The sequence below is a fragment of the Esox lucius genome, chromosome 2 (genome assembly GCF_011004845.1).
Source record: "Esox lucius isolate fEsoLuc1 chromosome 2, fEsoLuc1.pri, whole genome shotgun sequence".
Lineage (NCBI taxonomy): Eukaryota > Metazoa > Chordata > Actinopteri > Esociformes > Esocidae > Esox > Esox lucius.
In genome coordinates this window covers 17374174-17394049 of record NC_047570.1, presented here as the reverse complement: position 1 = coordinate 17394049, position 19876 = coordinate 17374174, and the positions used below count along the sequence as shown (strand labels likewise).

Genomic DNA, 19876 nt, shown 5'->3' with positions numbered 1-19876 from the left:
ATTAAATATAAAACATTTACTGTATTCACTATCTACTTTGTGCCTTTATTAAAAGCATTTCCTGCGTTCTGGGATTTCTAGCCACTGGTTGTAAAAGTGGCACTATAGAGCCAATACAGGACCCACAAAACTGGTTCAGTGACATTAGAATGTCATTGCTAACTGAAGTATGATGATGATTCTATTAAGAGTTTATGCACATACAGTATAAAAACATATTACACATCCAGTCAAAATGTGTTATTCACAAAAGTCCCAGACTGCACTTTTATACACTAATTCTTCCCAATTTGATGTCTTTTAAAACTGAAGAGCTTTGTTTTTAGTAACTGCCTGCTTGAGTCACTGCAGTATTTTGAGCACACTGCAGGTTAAGAACAAATAGTTTCTTAGTGTGCATTTCTTGATGGATATATATTCAGTGCAAATCAATTAAAAAGTGTAAATTTCTAAAAATACATATTTTATTAACCCTTGAATGTGCAATTGGGGTGGCTCTGCAATCATTTATATAAAAAAAAATACCCTTTTGTGGCTGACATTTTAATTTGAGCCTGGTATCAGTCGCATCGTTTTCGGGTTTGCTTCTCAAAGCCCAATTTTATAACGTGGGGTTGAGATAACTGCAAGATATGAACAATGTATGAAATCACAGCAGAATAGTAAGTGGTTAGTTAATAGTTACGTTGATTTTAAAATCCACTTCAGTCAGCGTCCCTTTGTTACCCTCACCGCATGGCCATAACCTTGATCTGTTTGGCAATAAGATAATTTGTTTGTCCAATTTTGACATAGATCTGCGGTGTCAAAATGTGTTATTATGGCCGTGTTAAGAGACAATGATGTGTTATGTTTACAGAGATAAAAAAAATATGTTTCATGGGTGTATAACGACTGGTTGATCTACAAATATTAAACAATACGACTGATTTATACAACTAGCAGAGATAGTGACTGTCGACCTTTTCATTCGTAGTACTTCCTTTACTACTTCCGGTTATAATGACGGCGCGATGCGGACTGCTAGGGAGCGCAGTTATGAAACACAACTTTTAGCTATATCTTAATGAGCTTAACAGACAGCTGAAGATCAAAAGCATATGGTAAAGTTGTAAAGTTGTACTGGGTAATTTTTGCTATTTGGGAAGTTTCTTTGGGTGGGTTTTATATTATAATGTACTCATCATCGGGTGCATCCCCATCAGAACGCCAGGGGCAAGTAGGTGATCTCAATACCAAGAGCAAAGAAGAACTTGGTGAAATACTGTCACGCCAAGAGAAACTATTAGCTAACAAGTAAGTTATTTAATGTTTAGTTTAAACTCGCACAGTGCACACAGTAGGACTAAATCGCTGGCTGGCTGGCTGGCTGGCTAGCTAGCTAGCTAGCCAGCCAGCTAACGATAAACAAGATGACATCCTGATCCTTCTAGAAACGTCCAAATGATGATCTAATCTCAAACCTCTCCTCAGCCAGGGACCCTCAAGAATAGTCCTCATGTATTTAATCAATTCTAGAACTGTCGCACCTTATTCAACCCCCTTGAATAGGTGAATCTGGTGGACTTGTTCAGGACCAGTACAACATTTTGAATTGTCCGGGGGTCCCTGAGAAGAGATGTGAAACACTGGTGCTAGTTTTTTGCCAAGCATGATGTAGCAGGTGTTTAAAGCAAAGTTTTGAACTACATCTTCCATAATAGTATTTATGAGAAGGAAAGTAATGTTAGCAACAGTTCTGAGGAGATAAAGTATGGCCTGGTTAGTTATATTTATAAAAGTGGAAATCGTGTCCCGGCCTTTCAGTTTCCCCTGAAAACTCCAACCGTGTTCTTTCCATTCATAGACTGTGATGAGTTGGGGCTAATGTTGCTTGATCTAAAGGAACATGCTACACACTACTTACTATCTGCCAATTCCGTTTTCATGAAGTTGAGCTGAAAGCACTAGTTTATTATTGGTTATCATTTATCTACAGGAGGTTCATACAAAAACTACCGGATAAAGGGAAGAAGATTGCGGACTTCACGGAAAGAATACGCTTAGCTCTTGCCCACAATGAAGAAGAGGAGAGAAAGCAAGATATGTTGTTATCTGTCAGAACAGAGCTGCAGTCTAAATATCAGCAGGCTTTGACCCAGAGACAACCTGGTAGTGCAGAAACTTCCCAAAAGAGGAGACAACCCGGGGACCCAAATCCTAGAAGTGACCAAGAGATGGACGCCTCCCCTCTCATACCACATATCCAGAAGAGCAATTTGGGTGACACAATGCAAGACCCCACAGTGCCCAAAATACCTGCTGGTAAAACCAGGGCTCCACAGGCTGGTGGTGATGACGGGGCAGCTCTGGACTCTGACAGGACAAAAGAGAATGACCTAACGGAGGCTTTGCAGAGGGTTCATCTGTGTGACCACTCATCTGGCATGGCTGAATCCCCAAAAGACACATCCAACACATCTGCTACTAGCAACCCCTTCCTTGGAAGGCAGCCACAGAAAAAGCCACACTATATTGAGGTCCTGGAGAGGACTGAGAAAGACCCAGCTACACGAAGACAGAAGTTTAAGCCTAATCAGTAAGTCCACAATATATGACACTAAATATGATTATTGTATCTAGGCTGTCCAGCCTGGGGCGATTAATAACAAACTTATTAGTGGGGCAAACTCAACTTAAAACGTCAGGCTTTGAAACTATGTTACATTATAATACACATTGAACTTAGTCTAATATCTTATCCTAGAAATGGGTTTTGAGCCACAAAACCATTTTAATATTAAGGTTATGAACTAATAGTAGACTACCTCCTAAATACTGAACACCACGGTTAAGCATTATACAGCAGCATCTCCTTATCTCCCTCTTTTTTTTCAGCGAGGTAAATTTGAAAAGGATTTCCAAGGAGTTTTTTTTTAGGCTAGTTGACCCGATTCATGACCATTTAGAGCAAGCCGAACCCGCTACAGTAGCTAACTAAATGATGTAAAACATTTAACAATAAATAAAAAAAACAATCTTTTTTTAATTCTTTTTTTATTTTTCTCATTGATTGTTTTCCAATTGTCAACCAAAACCTAATTATAGATTTAAAGGGATCTTGCGTTAACACACTCATTTTATACAAATGTAGTTTGGTAAAGAAAGTTTGCAATACCTTATTTATTGTGGAAAGATTATTGTTGTTAACTCTTTCTGTGATGTTTGCAGGTTTGCCCACAACACAGGCAGCTCCACATCAGGGTCTCTGTCCCCCAGCCAATCTCCTGGTGGCTTGTTACCCTCCCCGGTTCTTTCTGTTGAGGCCAGGAAGGAACGAGATAGGAAGCACATTGATGAAATCACTGCAGCCAGGCTCCCCTTGCTCCACTACAGCCCCGCCAAGCTACTGACGCTGGAGCAGTCAGCCAACCTCCAACGTGAGCAGACGAGGAAACATCAGGTCAGCGGCGCCTGGTCTGCATGGCTCATCACAGGGGAAAATGAAACCCTCTTTTACAGTATTAATATCTTCTCTGCTAAGTGTACGGGCTGCCCATTATTACTGATTTAATTTTTAAATAAACTTAGCAGGCACGTAAATACTTATTTACAGCCATGGGGGACCTGGGGCATATTTAATTTCTCGTCTGGCGATGAGGAGTAACTTGTGTTATCTGTTTTGCTCAGGGACAGAACAACACTAGTCAGATCCCAAAATATCAGTCTAGTGTCTACTTCCATATTCCATTATCACACTAAACACAACTCATTTGGCAATTTACTTATTTCATTCAATATACAGCATAGCAGCCTGCTGTTTGTGCAGAGCTTCCGGGTCACGCCTTTTTAATGTCAGAATCTCCTGTATTTTGAGTGAATTGTTGGTTTGCTTTTATGTGGGGATAACATTAGATTTTCTAGTTAATGGGCACTGGTTTATTGGCCACTCTTACAGTCCCTCTGTATAGTGAAGCCAAGTGTGACCTCTAGTACTGTAGTGTTGACTGAACTGCCGCTGTGCCACTGCTACTCACAGCCAACCTGGGTGAGCTGATTGGCCAATAATAAGGCTGTTGTCAAAATGCCGGGCATGCCTGCCATAAGAAAGCCAGGTATTGGCTGCTTTAATAATTGAAATTCCATTGTATCGAAAAATGTCCTCCTACTCTGTCCCTCATAGGTATTATATATATTTATGGCTTCTACTTTATGTTATCTGCATTAAGCTTATTATGTTAGTAGAAGTAGCACTTTGAAGAAGATACAACCTCCTAATTTCTTGACAGATGGCTGAATGAGTTTATTTTTCCTTCTTTGAGCTAATTTTTTTCAAGATGTTCTGGTTGGAATTTGTTTTACTTCATCCAGAAGAAGGGAAATTACATAAATAGTTGAATGAGCATTCATGACCACATATCCCGACGTTATCATTTTATATTCTCAAATTACCACACAATGCCTATGATATTGTTCCGTATGGGCATGACTGGTTCAGTGAGCATGTTGACCCGTAGGCTTAAATGTCTGAAACTGAATGCAACGGTAACAGATCTGTAGCACCACTGACACTGAAATAATTCAACACAAATTGAATTACTCATTGTAAGCACACACCAATTAAATATACATTCACCTGTCTTTGTGTGTAGGCCTATACTAAATTTACCAATCTTATCAAGACATTTGCCAAATATCAATATTACCAGTATTAGTTTATAGTTAGGTGGTTGAAAAACAAAGGAAATGTATTGTTTGATTTTAAACTTGATGCTTTATGTACATAGGACAGGTTTGAATAATGGTATAAAATCCCTCTATCTCATTGACTCTGTCAAATCAGCATCGGCCCTTAAAAAACCAAATCAGATGTCAAGTTTCCCTAATCTCCTGTTTGTGTTTCCCCCTCAGGAGTTGCAGGCCAAGCTGGCAGCCCAGAAGCTGTCTGAGGGTCTGAGGTTACGCACAGGCAGCTACGTTGTGGAAGGAGGCCCAATGGGCGCTTACAGGGAGGTTCACGATGATGGAGCCCAGCTCTCTTCAGAGGAGGACTGATTCAGAGGGCTGCAGTGAGGAAACCCTTTCAGGCGACAGCCTCTGGGCCCTGCGTCAGGGTCTATAGAAGAAAGGGGATTGGCGGGACAAAGAAGAGGGGCCTGCCTGATGAGATGGTCATGGGCATTGGGTGGCTGTGACGGCGCAGTGGGTGTCCCTGTCTCCGCTACATAGAGAGACGACTTGTCTGGGCTTTGGTTCACCACCAGTGACTCACTTGAGCTGTCACCCGGTCAGCGTCCTGCCTTGTTTATCAACAGCTGCCAGGGAAGCCCAGGCCCGTTGTTGGGTGATGTTGTGTTAGCTTACCTGATGCTCTATGCAAGAAGCCATGTTGTCAATGGATTGGCTGGTACAGTGCCTAGCAAGGCCCTGGAATCAGACAGTTGTGTAATGAGGCTGCTAAAGTGTCTGGGATTGTTGGCTAATTGTATTTCCGAAGGACTGCAAAGTAATTAACATTTTCATATATGAATAAAATATTTTTATATGGTCTTTTTCTGAAGTGTTATTTAAATCCCTGTTCTAATTTTTATTTATCTTATCTAAAAACAGTAACCAATATCATAGACATAAGTTCTGTGAGCTCTGAAATAAAAGGTAGAAGCAGTTAATTGCCCTCTGAGAAATGTTTCCAGAAGAGTGTTTTGTTAACCCTGCCGTGGTTTGATGAGAGCTATGACTCAGCCGTTGGTTAAACCCAGTGATGTTATCAGTGGAGAAATCTGTGACATGCTTAGAAGATTCATTTACGGGCTAGTGAAATATTGAAGCTTGATGGAATCAGTCCCAATGGTTGAAAAACATCTGGCTTGCATTTGGTTTGTGTTACTTCCCGGAGTGGCAGGGTATGATTGGATGGCAGCAGACTGATGCGACATATGGCAAATAAAAATGTCAGCTTTCCTAATGCTGATAAGGAGTGCCAACAGCATTAAAACCTCTTCACAAACAGCCATTCTCCCCACCTTCAGTCCAATTCATCCATAAAGTTCAACAGACTTTAACTTCAGTACATTTCAGGAATTATAATGAGAGAAAGAGAGAGGTGATTGAGGCGAGCTCGGGAGGAAATGAGATTTCACGTGGACTTGTCTGAGCTCCGTGGTTGATGCTCTTTGATAACCCCTGGTAATTGCTGCTGAGCCATTGGTGGAAGCTGCTGTAGAACAAACACCATCTGGCTGCTGTGTTTAGACACAAGTCTGATGGACTCCAGAAAGCTCTTCTGCCATCCAATAATAAATATGTCAGCAGGCTCAGAAGATCTGCCTTGTACTGGTATAAATTAGGCTTACCTTCCTTATAGAAATGTGGAGACTGTAACCAATTATTGGTTCACATTTTTCCTGCAACTTTGCTCGGTCGCATTCGGCCTGCTCTATCACTCACAAGTGCATTGATATGGCTGAGCTGGAACCAAGCATGCATTTTATGGCCAGATCCTTTAAGTTGCTCGTTTAAGCAATTGTTTACACTTGTACTGAATCCCACAACCCCTGCCTCAGATGAATAAACTCATGAACTAGTCTGCAAGTGGTTTACTTCAACTGTGTCCCGGATTCTCTGGGGAGCCGGATATGTTTGCGCTTCGGAGGGGAAAATGGCATATGATGTTAAAACTACATGTTCAAAGAGTAATTATTACACAGCCATGTACAGTATAGATTGGTATTAAGCTCAATTTGGAATCTCTGCAAGTGATTGCATTAGCCTATGTTTACCAGGTTGCGAAGTCTGAGGTCATTTGATTCTTTCCATTCTCTTTTTTTCCTGAGAACACAAAGGATATGAAATAATGCAGCCGTCAGCAGCTTTGTGCAGGATAGAGTTACAGTTTATCTCCCCATTCCAATTACAACCAGCTCTGCCTCCTCTTACAGGGACCAGATTGAATTATGAGTTCCAGTTTTTTCTCTCCATTTCATTCATTGGTATTTTGATATGTGCATCGCTGATAAGTGGTACACATCAGTGTATTTTTCCTTTTGTTATGTAAAGCTTTTTTCACCTAGTGTTATTCAGCTGGGATCTGTTTTCATAATAAAGCCTGATTTATGGAAGACATACCTCAAAGCAGGTTAAACAAAGGTAGTGTTTTGATAACACAGACGGTTGTTTTCAGTGTGCCATAGATCTGCTATCCTAAGTTTTTTGGATGTACAGCTCATAGCAAAGGTCACCTGTTGGGTATTATTTAACCTGCTCCTCTGGCACCTATTTGTTTATTTCACCTCCTCTCACCAATGAGACCAGTTTAACTTGAACAAGACAGAAGTGGGTTCCTCAAACCTCTGTTCCAGGGTTTTGTAAATGTGGGAAAGTGTGTGAGACAGAGAAGCAGTTTCTGTCAGTTCTGATGTCTTCCAGAGAATATGTCACACGTGGCCACAACAGTCTTGAAAGTGCATGCAGCTGTCTCATCATCATCTCCATTTGCGGATTGGGACTGACTGAATTCCCCGGCTGGTGTTTCTCCTACTAAAACACAGCAATGAATTTACACTACAGCTGTCTGGAATCGGGTCTCATGATGCATGAAGTAAACATCCCCTTCAAAATCTGGTATTTTTAGATTAACACCATCTTTCACTTCTCCAAGAGTGGATGTATGTTTTTGTGTATGGTTTGATGATAAAAGCTTGGTTGTATAGGTTTTCTTTGAGATATTGTGAATAGTGAGTAGATTCAGAATGAGGCATCCTTGGCAGTCAGAGTTTTCCAAAACTACAGCAATACAAACAGATTTATTTACAATGGTGGGAGCAAATCATGAAATGGATGGGCTGTAGTAATTCCTTTGCTATAGTTGTTTGCCAGCACACTCCTTCAGATACAGGCTACTGTATGTCACACATCACATTTATACCTATATAACATATCATTACCTAGATTATATGTATATTATAGTACAGAATGGTCATGTACTACTGTAGTTACAAAATAATAATAATTATTATATTTTTACAGCAGCTGTACACCCCACCACATATGGTAAGTACCTTATATGGCTATAATTAATTACTGATGTAGTTAATCGACATTCAGTAGATGGACTACTGATTTCTTAGCCGACCTACTGTTCAGTTTGTAGCTTCCACATCCTAACACAAGATGGCAGTAGCACCACCTTGTTGACACCCTTCTTGACCGTACCTGAAACCTTTTGACTTACACATTTTTACATTGGTCAGACTACCAACACACAGGAAACCTAGGATGAAGATGGGAATGCTTTTATTTACCAGTTGATAATGTTATTATGGAATTCCTGTCATGATCAAACAGTCTAGGTGGTAAATAGGAGTTGGAATGCAACTGCAGAGGGCCCAATGTTATCACTCCAACATGGCCTCAGCTATGAAGACAACTCATCATAACCGATAGAAAGCAACCAGTGTCGCCATTTCTGAATGTCTCCAGCTGAACAGCTGTCACTTGCATTCCTGAGCTGACATAACTGTGTTTTATTCCAGATCGCCTGGCCCTTGTGTTCTGAGGTGTGGTGGAGGTCCCTCAGGTGGGCCCCATTGGGCCACCACCCAGCACCTGCTTAGTCCAGAGAACACCAGAACTGAGCCAATATCTACAAATCCACCAGCAGGGGAAAGAAACCCGTTCAGAAGTCTCTGCCGTCTAAGCGCACTCGCAGCAACTGTTGCTTGGATAACTTTGCATAACAATCCTTAGGCAGCAGGAAGAGCAGAGGGGCTGGATGGGCTGGATGGGCTGGATGGGCTGGATGGGCTGGATGGGCTGGATGGGCTGGGGCCCGTGGTGTGCTGAGCGGGCCAAGAAGCTGCCAGCGTCCCAGCTGCCCCACGTCTGGGCTGGCACGCCATTAAGCGGCCTGTTTGGAGGCCTGTCAAAAGCTCATCACGGCAAGGAAGCTGTCTCCGTGGGGATGTTGCTGGGGTGCCAGACGCGGTGGGAGAGAGAAGCCAGAGACTCTCGCCCAGCAGCCTGGTCATAATGAGGGGGAAAGTTCCCATTCTTGCCTCCAGATTAATGTAAAAACAACAATGCACCTTTGTCCAACAACTCTTTTTTTTTTTTTTTTTTACTTAACTTATTTTTTGTTTGTTTTGCTCATCAACTCTACCAAGTAGATTACGTTTGTGATTGGTATATATTTTAACTGGCTTTCACCTATTTATTTGTAATGTAATGACGTGAAGTGGAGTTATGTTTATGTGGTAACCTGACAACACGTTACACATGTCCAACCACCTGGCCTATTACAGTTACAAGTCCTGGTGCATGAGACTACTAATTCTGACGCTCTGGAACGTCATTACTCAGTTCATGTGGGTTCTTATAGTGGTATTATAGTGAGCTTATTTCTATTCAAAGTGACAGGTAGTACATTGGTTGTCTCTGTATATTCCGGAATAACCTAGTAGATGACATTAGAGAAGTTGTCACGAGGCACTAATGACTTAGGCTGATGTCAGTTATGGCATTGAAGTTGCAGAATACCACTTTTAAGAAATAACGTTTTGGCGTGGTATTTATATTTGACGTCAATCTAAAGCTGTCGGTAAAAAAGTGTTTTTCATTATTTTCTTTCTGTTTGGCTAAAATCCTGTGTCCTGATTTGTGTATGCACAGATTGACAAGCACCAGGAGTGTAAATTAACAGCTACCTAGGGCTTAGTGCCATACATTACAAATTGAGAGCACTAACTTCATTTAAAGGGTCATGAAATACAACCTCTGACATGTCAAATATCATTAATGCCTGCATTATTTTTTATGTTGCTGGTGTGAAAGGGGGTTGTGGCCAGGGAATGCAATGTTTTTTAGCTAAAATCTGAAGGACAGTTAGTCTCCCACTACAGACATTAGCTTCATGCTTTCTTCAGTCATAGGTAAGGCTACAGATGAGAGGGTGTTGCTAGGATGGTTGATGAGGTTTCTGTACTGTATACATTTTGGTGAGAATATCATGCACTGTATTCGATTAAGTTTGCATTGGGTAATAAAGTTCTGCTCTGGGCCTTGTGTCTTACAACAATAGTAAAACACTGCAGTAAAAAAGAGGCAATCCTCCTTAGCCCAGCTCATAACAATTATGGGGCCTCTATATGGAATTGCAGGCTTATTTATGTGCTGTAATGTTGTGACCATGCCAAGCCCAGTCTGAGCCCTGGGGCCTGGTGGTTTTGATTGCAACAGGGAGTGAGTTGGAGTGCCAAGTCTGCAGCACGGTTCTGTCTCTGTGGGGTGGCTGTAGAAGGGTTCTGTCTCTGCAGAGTGGCTGTAGAAGGGTTCTGTCTCTGCAGAGTGGCTGTAGAAGGGTTCTGTCTCTATGGGGTGGCTGTGGAAGGATTCTGACTCTGTGGGGTGGCTGTAGAAGGATTCTGACTCTGTGGGGTGGCTGTAGAAGGATTCTGACTCTGTGGGGTGGCTGTAGAAGGGTTCTGTCTCTGTGGGGTGGCTGTAGAAGGATTCTGGCTATGTGGGGTGGCTGTAGAAGGGTTCTGTCTCTGTGGGGTGGCTGTAGAAGGGTTCTGTCTCTGTGGGGTGGCTGTAGAAGGGTTCTGTCTCTGTGGGGTGGCTGTAGAAGGATTCTGGCTATGTGGGGTGGCTGTAGAAGGGTTCTGTCTCTGTGGGGTGGCTGTAGAAGGATTCTGACTCTGTGGGGTGGCTGTAGAAGGATTCTGACTCCGTGGGGTGGCTGTAGAAGGGTTCTGTCTCTGTGGGGTGGCTGTAGAAGGGTTCTGTCTCTGCAGAGTGGCTGTAGAAGGGTTCTGTCTCTATGGGGTGGCTGTAGAAGGGTTCTGGCTATGTGGGGTGGCTGTAGAAGGGTTCTGTCTCTGTGGGGTGGCTGTAGAAGGGTTCTGGCTATGTGGGGTGGCTGTAGAAGGGTTCTGGCTATGTGGGGTGGCTGTAGAAGGGTTCTGTCTCTGCAGAGTGGCTGTAGAAGGGTTCTGTCTCTGCAGAGTGGCTGTAGAAGGGTTCTGTCTCTATGGGGTGGCTGTGGAAGGATTCTGACTCTGTGGGGTGGCTGTAGAAGGATTCTGACTCTGTGGGGTGGCTGTAGAAGGATTCTGACTCTGTGGGGTGGCTGTAGAAGGGTTCTGTCTCTGTGGGGTGGCTGTAGAAGGATTCTGGCTATGTGGGGTGGCTGTAGAAGGGTTCTGTCTCTGTGGGGTGGCTGTAGAAGGGTTCTGTCTCTGTGGGGTGGCTGTAGAAGGGTTCTGTCTCTGTGGGGTGGCTGTAGAAGGATTCTGGCTATGTGGGGTGGCTGTAGAAGGGTTCTGTCTCTGTGGGGTGGCTGTAGAAGGATTCTGACTCTGTGGGGTGGCTGTAGAAGGATTCTGACTCCGTGGGGTGGCTGTAGAAGGGTTCTGTCTCTGTGGGGTGGCTGTAGAAGGGTTCTGTCTCTGCAGAGTGGCTGTAGAAGGGTTCTGTCTCTATGGGGTGGCTGTAGAAGGGTTCTGGCTATGTGGGGTGGCTGTAGAAGGGTTCTGTCTCTGTGGGGTGGCTGTAGAAGGGTTCTGGCTATGTGGGGTGGCTGTAGAAGGGTTCTGGCTATGTGGGGTGGCTGTAGAAGGGTTCTGGCTATGTGGGGTGGCTGTAGAAGGGTTCTGTCTCTGTGGGGTGGCTGTAGAAGGGTTCTGTCTCTGTGGGGTGGCTGTAGAAGGGTTCTGGCTATGTGGGGTGGCTGTAGAAGGGTTCTGTCTCTGTGGGGTGGCTGTAGAAGGGTTCTGGCTATGTGGGGTGGCTGTAGAAGGGTTCTGTCTCTGTGGGGTGGCTGTAGAAGGGTTCTGGCTATGTGGGGTGGCTGTAGAAGGGTTCTGACTCCGTGGGGTGGCTGTAGAAGGGTTCTGTCTCTGTGGGGTGGCTGTAGAAGGGTTCTGGCTATGTGGGGTGGCTGTAGAAGGGTTCTGGCTATGTGGGGTGGCTGTAGAAGGGTTCTGGCTATGTGGGGTGGCTGTAGAAGGGTTCTGTCTCTGTGGGGTGGCTGTAGAAGGGTTCTGTCTCTGTGGGGTGGCTGTAGAAGGGTTCTGTCTCTGTGGGGTGGCTGTGATCCTTCAGATGAGACAGGGTGGGAATGGGGGGCTTTCACGGCTTTCTTTTCTTGTTTGTTTACTCCAAATAGTGAAAACAGGAAGCTTCTCTCTTTTTTTAACACTCCTGTTCAGTCTCCCCGTCCCTGAAAGAAAACATATTTGTTCAATGAGCAGAAAGATGCTGTCCAATTCCAAATTTTAATTATGTTAAGCTGCTTCAGGCTGTCAGCATTTATAGCCACAAACGATGCTTGATCGGCACTTTTCTGAACTTCTGTGTGATACATCTTTTTCGGATATCTTTGTGCCTCAAATGACTAAGTGGTTCCTCAAAAAAGTTATATATTGCTTCAAAAGTAACATATTGCTTATTACTCCCAGGGGAAGTAATTTGTTACATTGTTTTAGATTGCTGTTGTGATCATGTGTGTTATTTCATGTGTGTTATTTCATGTGTGTTATTTCATTATTTTGATGTTTTTACTATTACAGCGTGTCATGAAATGACTTCTTAGTCTTTGTGTGTGACTCATATGTATTCCTAGTGTTTATGTGTGTCTGTTGTATTCTTAGTATTTGTGTGTTTCTCATATGTATTCTTAGTTTTTGTGTGTGTCTCATATGTAATCTTAGTGGTGGTGTGTCTTGTATGTAATCTTAGTGGTTGTGTGTCTGGTATGTAATCTTAGTGGTGGTGTGTCTTGTATGTAATCTTAGTGGTGGTGTGTCTTGTATGTATTCTTAGTGGTGGTGTGTCTTGTATGTAATCTTTGTGGTGGTGTGTCTTGTATGTAATCTTAGTGGTGGTGTGTCTTGTATGTATTCTTAGTGGTGGTGTGTCTTGTATGTAATCTTAGTGGTGGTGTGTCTTGTATGTAATCTTTGTGGTGGTGTGTCTCATATGTAATCTTAGTGGTGGTGTGTCTTGTATGTATTCTTAGTAGTGGTGTGTCTTGTATGTATTCTTAGTGGTGGTGTGTCTTGTATGTATTCTTAGTAGTGGTGTGTCTTGTATGTATTCTTAGTAGTGGTGTGTCTTGTATGTATTCTTAGTGGTGGTGTGTCTTGTATGTATTCTTAGTGGTGGTGTGTCTTGTATGTAATCTTAGTGGTGGTGTGTCTTGTATGTAATCTTAGTGGTGGTGTGTCTTGTATGTAATCTTAGTGGTGGTGTGTCTGGTATGTAATCTTAGTGGTGGTGTGTCTGGTATGTATTCTTAGTGGTGGTGTGTCTTGTATGTAATCTTAGTGGTGATGTGTCTGGTATGTATTCTTAGTGGTGGTGTGTCTGGTATGTATTCTTAGTGGTGTTGGTATTATGTTTCATTGGGATAGGTAGTAGTGTGCGTTTTGTGTGACTTCTTAACGGTACTGTGTGCTATGTTTGTGTTTGCTTTGTGTGACTTTGTAATGGTGGTTTATTTCTCGTATGACCTAAAGGTAGCATATGAATGCCTCACAAGAACTCAAAGACATAATGTGTGGGTCTGGGTTTAAAGTCAGACAGTCTCCTACTGGATGTGACTAAAGAAAAGAATACTTCTGTACTAGCTGACCAGGCCTTCTGCTATTGTCATTGGGTTTTGGGTTATTTTATTATCATATAAATTCATCATATAAAATCCAAACCCTTTTAAATAGTGAGAGAGTCTGGTTCAACCACCTGAATCATGTTTAGGGACATGGGCTGTGTGACTGTGGAGTGTGCGAGTGTGTGTTTGGAGTGTGTGTGTTCTGATTTAGGGCTCAATTACATTTTATGTAATATTGTGCAGTGTGTTTGACTGTGTGGATGTGTAGTGTTACATATTGGAGAAAAGTAAATGAATACATACATGCACACAGTAAGTACATACACAAACATTCACTCACACATACATACTTTACATACATTCGTATATATATACATACACATACATACAATAGTACATAACTCACATACATTTGCATTTAATTCCAATCCTGCATACTACTGCATGTACAATAATACATTAATTATTACACACATACATTCATGTATACATTCACACATACATTCATACACTCATGCATGCATAGATCATAGATATATTATTGCATACATAATGTAATAACACCACTAATATATATATGTATATATATATATATATATATATATATATATATATACACATACGTACAATATTACTTTCATATATATATATATATATATATATGTATATATACAATATTACATACAAATACATACAATATCTCATTCATATACATACAATATTACAAACATATACGTACAATATTACGTACACCTACATACAATATTACATACACATACATACAATATTACATACATATACATACAGTGATACATTCACAGACGCATTATTACTTATACACAGACAGTGTCAGGGGAGTAGAACTCTCCTGCTGTTATTGGATATATTGTTTATTGAAGGGTTTAGAAATGTTTTTCGTATGTATAGTAAGAAATGACTAACAAACAAAATCCCAGGGGAACTTGTTACATGGAATTCTACGCCCATAAACACATGGTTTTATGCAGAATAACCTGCCCTTTATCTGAAAATGATCTCTGTTGTCATAATCACAATAAGGAATGGAAAGGTAAAGGGGGCAGAAAGAAAGCGTGCCGTTTTCCTGTTATGGAGAGGGGTCCTATGATTCAATCATATAAGGGTCATCCACCCACCCACTTAACTAAATTCATAAAGGCTGTTTGTCTTCCTGTTCCTCTTTGTTCTTTGCCAGGACAAAACAAAACAAAATTAGACAGAGGACCGTGACCAATGGAAAAAGAATCACACTCTGGCAACACTCATAGAGCCGCAGACCGTTTTGTCTGTACCTCCCTGAGCCCCTACAGGTGCCACAGTGCTGCCTAATAGAAAGACGGTGTCAAATGGACGGGAGAATGGAGGAGGAGAGTGAGGAAAGGAGAGTGGAGGAGGAGAGTGAGGAAAGGAGAGCAGAGGAGGAGAATGGAGGAGGAGAGTGGAGGAGGAGAGTGAGGAAAGGAGAGTGGAGGAGGAGAGTGAGGAAAGGAGAGCAGAGGAGGAGAATGGAGGAGAGTGGAGGAGGAGAGTGAGGAAAGGAGAGCGGTGGAGGAGAATGGAGGAGGAGAGTGAGGAAAGGAGAGCGGTGGAGGAGAGTGCAGGAGGAGAGTGAGGAAAGGAGAGCATAGGAGGAGAGTGCAGGAGGAGAGTGAGAAAAGGAGAGTGCAGGAGGAGAGTGAGAAAAGGAGAGTGCAGGAGGAGAGTGAGGAAAGGAGAGTGCAGGAGGAGAGTGAGGAAAGGAGAGTGCAGGAGGAGAGTGAGGAAAGGAGAGTGCAGGAGGGGTGTGAGGAAAGGAGAGTGCAGGAGGAGTGTGCAGGAGGAAAGTGAGGAAAGGAGCGTCGGAGGAGAGTGCTGGGCTCAACTCCTCTATGACATGTTTTACATGCGGCGTGGGGCGCCTCCTCAGCCAGGTGCTGCCAGTCACCCCTCTGCTGCAGTATCAACTCTCTCATATCATTTACAGGAACAGCAGTCTCCAGTGGTCCCACACTCTGAGGTCTCCAGGGTGGACGTGATGTTTTTATCTTCAGGAGAGACGTCTATCTTGATTTTCCTGCTTTCAGCAAAAGAATATGTCACCTTTGACAGTTATTGAAATATCTTTAATGACTCAACATAATCTTGCATCCCTTCTGGATTAATATTTCTACCAGTGACAATCCATCCTGAGTTTACATCTGCTGCAGGTATAAATCTGCCCGGATGAAAAGCAACGCATTTCTCTGTTCACCCTGAGTGGTTAACCCTTTCCCAACTGGCAGTAGATTGGGACTGGTGAACATCCTTTGGCAGCAGCAACACACATTTGTTGGTGTCTCTGGGCTCGTGCAAGCCCCTGACAACGCTCTGGAGGGTTCTTGTGTTTTTCTGACAGCGTCTATCAATCAGCTTCCAACAGAACAACCATTATCCAATCAACCACATGAGAGTTTTGTTCTGCCCCTCCCCCCGACTGGCTCTCCTCTTTAGCGCGAGAAGGGGGTACAAGTGGTCCAAGAGATTGTATTCTGTGAAATAACGCTGGCTGTATTAAGACTGCTCAGTGGGGTCCCCTTTCACTGATGCAATTGTAAAACATCCCGACTTTCTATGAAACCATTGAGTTTTCCCCAGCTTTGGGGGAGAGGGTGATTTGAAGGAAGTATTCCTTCAAATCCAGAATTATTTAGGCAGTATATGTTAACATGGTATGTTCCTCAGAGACTATATTCTTAAATTCAATAGCATTCTGTCTTTGGGCAGGCACACGATATTACGGCATACAGATTATATTACTTTTTATAAGATGTAGGTTATGATAAAAACAGGTGTTGCCAATAGCTAAAGTTTATAAGAACTATTGCTTGTGGTCAGTTATGGACTCAGTAGTCCCTCTCAATATATTAAAAACATCTCTGTATCGTGTCCAGCCTGAAGCTGCTGTCTCATGGCGGTGTTAGGGAATAGTTCAGTCTGGAGGTTTCTGGACCACCTCGGAATGCCGAGTGACTGGGTCTCTCCTGGGAGGTGCTCCCACGCTGTCAGAGATGTCTGTGGTTAATACTGTAGTTTCCCCTATACTGGGGAACAGAGCTGGCAGAACCACTCACTGTCCCCTCACTGCAGCCCAGTCAGCACTGCACAGAGCAGAACTTCCCCATTCACTGTCCCCTCACTGCAGCCCAGTCAGCACTGCACAGAGCAGAACTTCCCCACTCACTGTCCCCTCACTGCAGCCCAGTCAGCACTGCACAGAGCAGAACTTCCCCACTCACTGTCCCCTCACTGCAGCCCAGTCAGCACTGCACAGAGCAGAACTTCCCCACTCACTGTCCCCTCACTGCAGCCCAGTCAGCACTGCACAGAGCAGAACTTCCCCACTCACTGTCCCCTCACTGCAGCCCAGTCAGCACTGCACAGAGCAGAACTTCCCCACTCACTGTCCCCTCACTGCAGCCTAGTCATCACTGCACAAAGCCGATTTTATATCACTACTCATAGCAGCTAATCAGCTACACAGTTTCTCTAAAGAATGATTGAGCCAAAATTGTCTCGTCTTCTTGTCCTCTTTCTCTCTCTCTCTCTCTCTCTCTCTTAGAAGTTATTTTAGGGATTAATTGTTCAAATAAAAAATGAGCCAAAGTATCTACAGGCTTTTGCCCAGCATTATAGACATGGCTTTAAAGTTGATTCATTTGGGTTTATCCTCTGAGCGTGTTGTTAACACTGTGCTGTCAGTTTTACAGTTTCCACAGTTTACACTGCAGTCACGTAAAGTTAAATCCTTTAAGCATCATTCTCTTTGCGTTCCTCCTCTGTCTGTGCTCGCTGCTCATGGCTGACAGGAGGATTTATTGATCCCAGAGCCTCTGGCTCAGGGCCAGTGTTGGCTCATACAGCCAGAGACGTGTGAAGGTTATGTTGTTTAACTGGAGGAGGCAGGTATGCTAAACAACCTGAGAGGGCAAGACAGACATCTGCTCTCTTACTCACTGGACTGACTGCATAACCCTGCTCCCCTGGCCCCTGGCCCCCGGTTCAGGCCCTGCCTTCTTCAGTGACGGTCCCTGGTACTATACAAGAAGATTTCACAAAAACAAACCAAATAGCAAACGAGGACCTGGCAACAGGAGGGACCCAGCTGTGGCCTGGGCTGAGGTCCTGTGTGACTATTCTCTAATCCTGACACCTGCAAGCCATTTCATTATGATTTACAGTGGGGGGAGCAAAGTCTGGGGAGGGGACCCCACGCCGGGAAGGGTTTTCCTAACAAATGACGGGGAAAACACTGGTGCTGGTGGCTGTCTAGGCATTTGAAGTTTGTTCCCATCTAACCTACAGGGAACTTCTTTCTGCCATTTTAAAACATTTGAGAAAAAATCAACAAGTCTCTCATTCTCTTTCTCAGACTATGCACATTTGTGTGTATATACGTCTGTGTGTGTGTGTGTGTGTGTCAGTGTAAATAGGCAGGCAGCCTGGGGACAGGAAATGGGGTCCACACGGATGGTCATTAGCAGAATCTCAACAGACCAGAGCAGAACCGCTTTGCTGCTGAAACCTACTCAGCTGCTGGCCCAGAATGCCTTCATATGTGGGTCTAGTTTACAGTTAGAGGCATTCTAATATAATCACAGGTTGATGGATTATCACATTTCATTTATAGTTATAGTTTTTAGTGTGTTGTGCTAAAAATGTGAACTATGTTTTGTTGTCCGGTGTAGCTGATATTAGCGTGGTATTAGCAGGAAAGCCAAAATCTGGTACAAATTTACAAAAAGATATGCATCAAACCTAATGATGCATTTTTTAATGTGTTGCCATCAATGGTGTGGACCTTAGGGTAAACATGTTGATGTCTGAAGAAATGCATAAAAGACATGAAGCTCAAGTAAATGCATGACATTCAGTGGAGGGGATATTGGCCTGACACTGTTGACGCATTTAAAAATGCTTAAAGGGTAGGATGCTTAATTGAATATAATGCATTCAACGGTTGAAGATTAGTCCCACACTACTGACCAAACACCTCTCCCACCTCTACATCTCCCTCCTGTCTCTCATCTCCCACCTCCACATCTCCCTCCTGTCTCCCATCTTCCACCTCTACATCTCCCTCCTGTCTCTCATCTCCCACCTCCACATCTCCCTCCTGTCTCCCATCTCCCACCTCCACATCTCCCTCCTGTCTCCCATCTCCCACCTCCACATCTCCCTCCTGTCTCCCATCTCCCACCTCCACATCTCCCTCCTGTCTCCCACCTCCACATCTCCCACCACCACATCTCCCTCCTGTCTCTCATCTCCCACCTCCACATCTCCCTCCTGTCTCCCATCTCCCACCTCCACATCTCCCTCCTGTCTCTCATCTCCCACCTCCACATCTCCCTCCTGTCTCTCATCTCCCACCTCCACATCTCCCTCCTGTCTCCCATCTCCCACCTCCACATCTCCCTCCTGTCTCCCATCTCCCACCTCCACATCTCCCTCCTGTCTCTCATCTCCCACCTCCACATCTCCCTCCTGTCTCTCATCTCCCACCTCCACATCTCCCTCCTGTCTCTCATCTCCCACCTCCACATCTCCCTCCTGTCTCCCATCTCCCACCTCCACATCTCCCTCCTGTCTCTCATCTCCCACCTCCACATCTCCCTCCTGTCTCTCATCTCCCACCTCCACATCTCCCTCCTGTCTCTCATCTCCCACCTCCACATCTCCCTCCTGTCTCCCATCTCCCACCTCCTCTCCCCAAACACCTATTTTTGACATTATTTATCCACTGTTATGTTCTACTAATCATTGAGATGTTTGAGTAATCATTATTAGTTACTTTAATTAGTTACTTTTAAAAGTATTTATAATATGATGCATACCAAACCCTGATTTCATGTCCGCTCCCAGCTCAAGCATACCTCTCTGTCTGTGTCTGCCTGTTTTCCTGAACCTCATAAACTTTCTTAAATGCAATGATTTGGTTATGTATGTATCAACACCCTTTTAGCATAAAGAACCTGGCTGAGGAGATGAGAGAAAAGAGAGCGGAGTGGAGGTGCAAGATAGCCGAGTCAAGAAAGGAGGTGGAGATGCTGGAAAGGAGGGGATGCAAAGGAGAAGAACAGAGAAAGTGTAAAGGAGGGAGAGACAGAGAAAATAGGGAGAGAAATAGCTAGTGGAGGGGGAAAGAAGAGAAAGCTAGAAGAGAGGGAGGAAAGCGACTGTATCTAGTGTGTGGATGCAGGAGAGAAGAGGTCCAATAGAAGGAACATGAGGTGAGGTGTAGAGATAGAAGTAGGA

At 43.6% G+C, this 19876-nt stretch overlaps 1 protein-coding gene across 1 annotated transcript; it reads left to right on the top strand.

Annotated features, from left to right (window-relative positions):
• Window positions 1-984: 984 nt before the first annotated feature.
• polr2m (RNA polymerase II subunit M) lies at window positions 985-5529 on the top strand. Its single transcript, XM_013138571.4, has 4 exons — window positions 985-1296; window positions 1979-2578; window positions 3211-3442; window positions 4891-5529. Exons 1-4 carry the CDS (start codon window positions 1175-1177, stop codon window positions 5032-5034), a joined length of 1098 nt encoding a protein of 365 aa, XP_012994025.2. The 5' UTR covers window positions 985-1174; the 3' UTR covers window positions 5035-5529.
• The last annotated feature ends 14347 nt before the right edge of the window (window positions 5530-19876 follow it).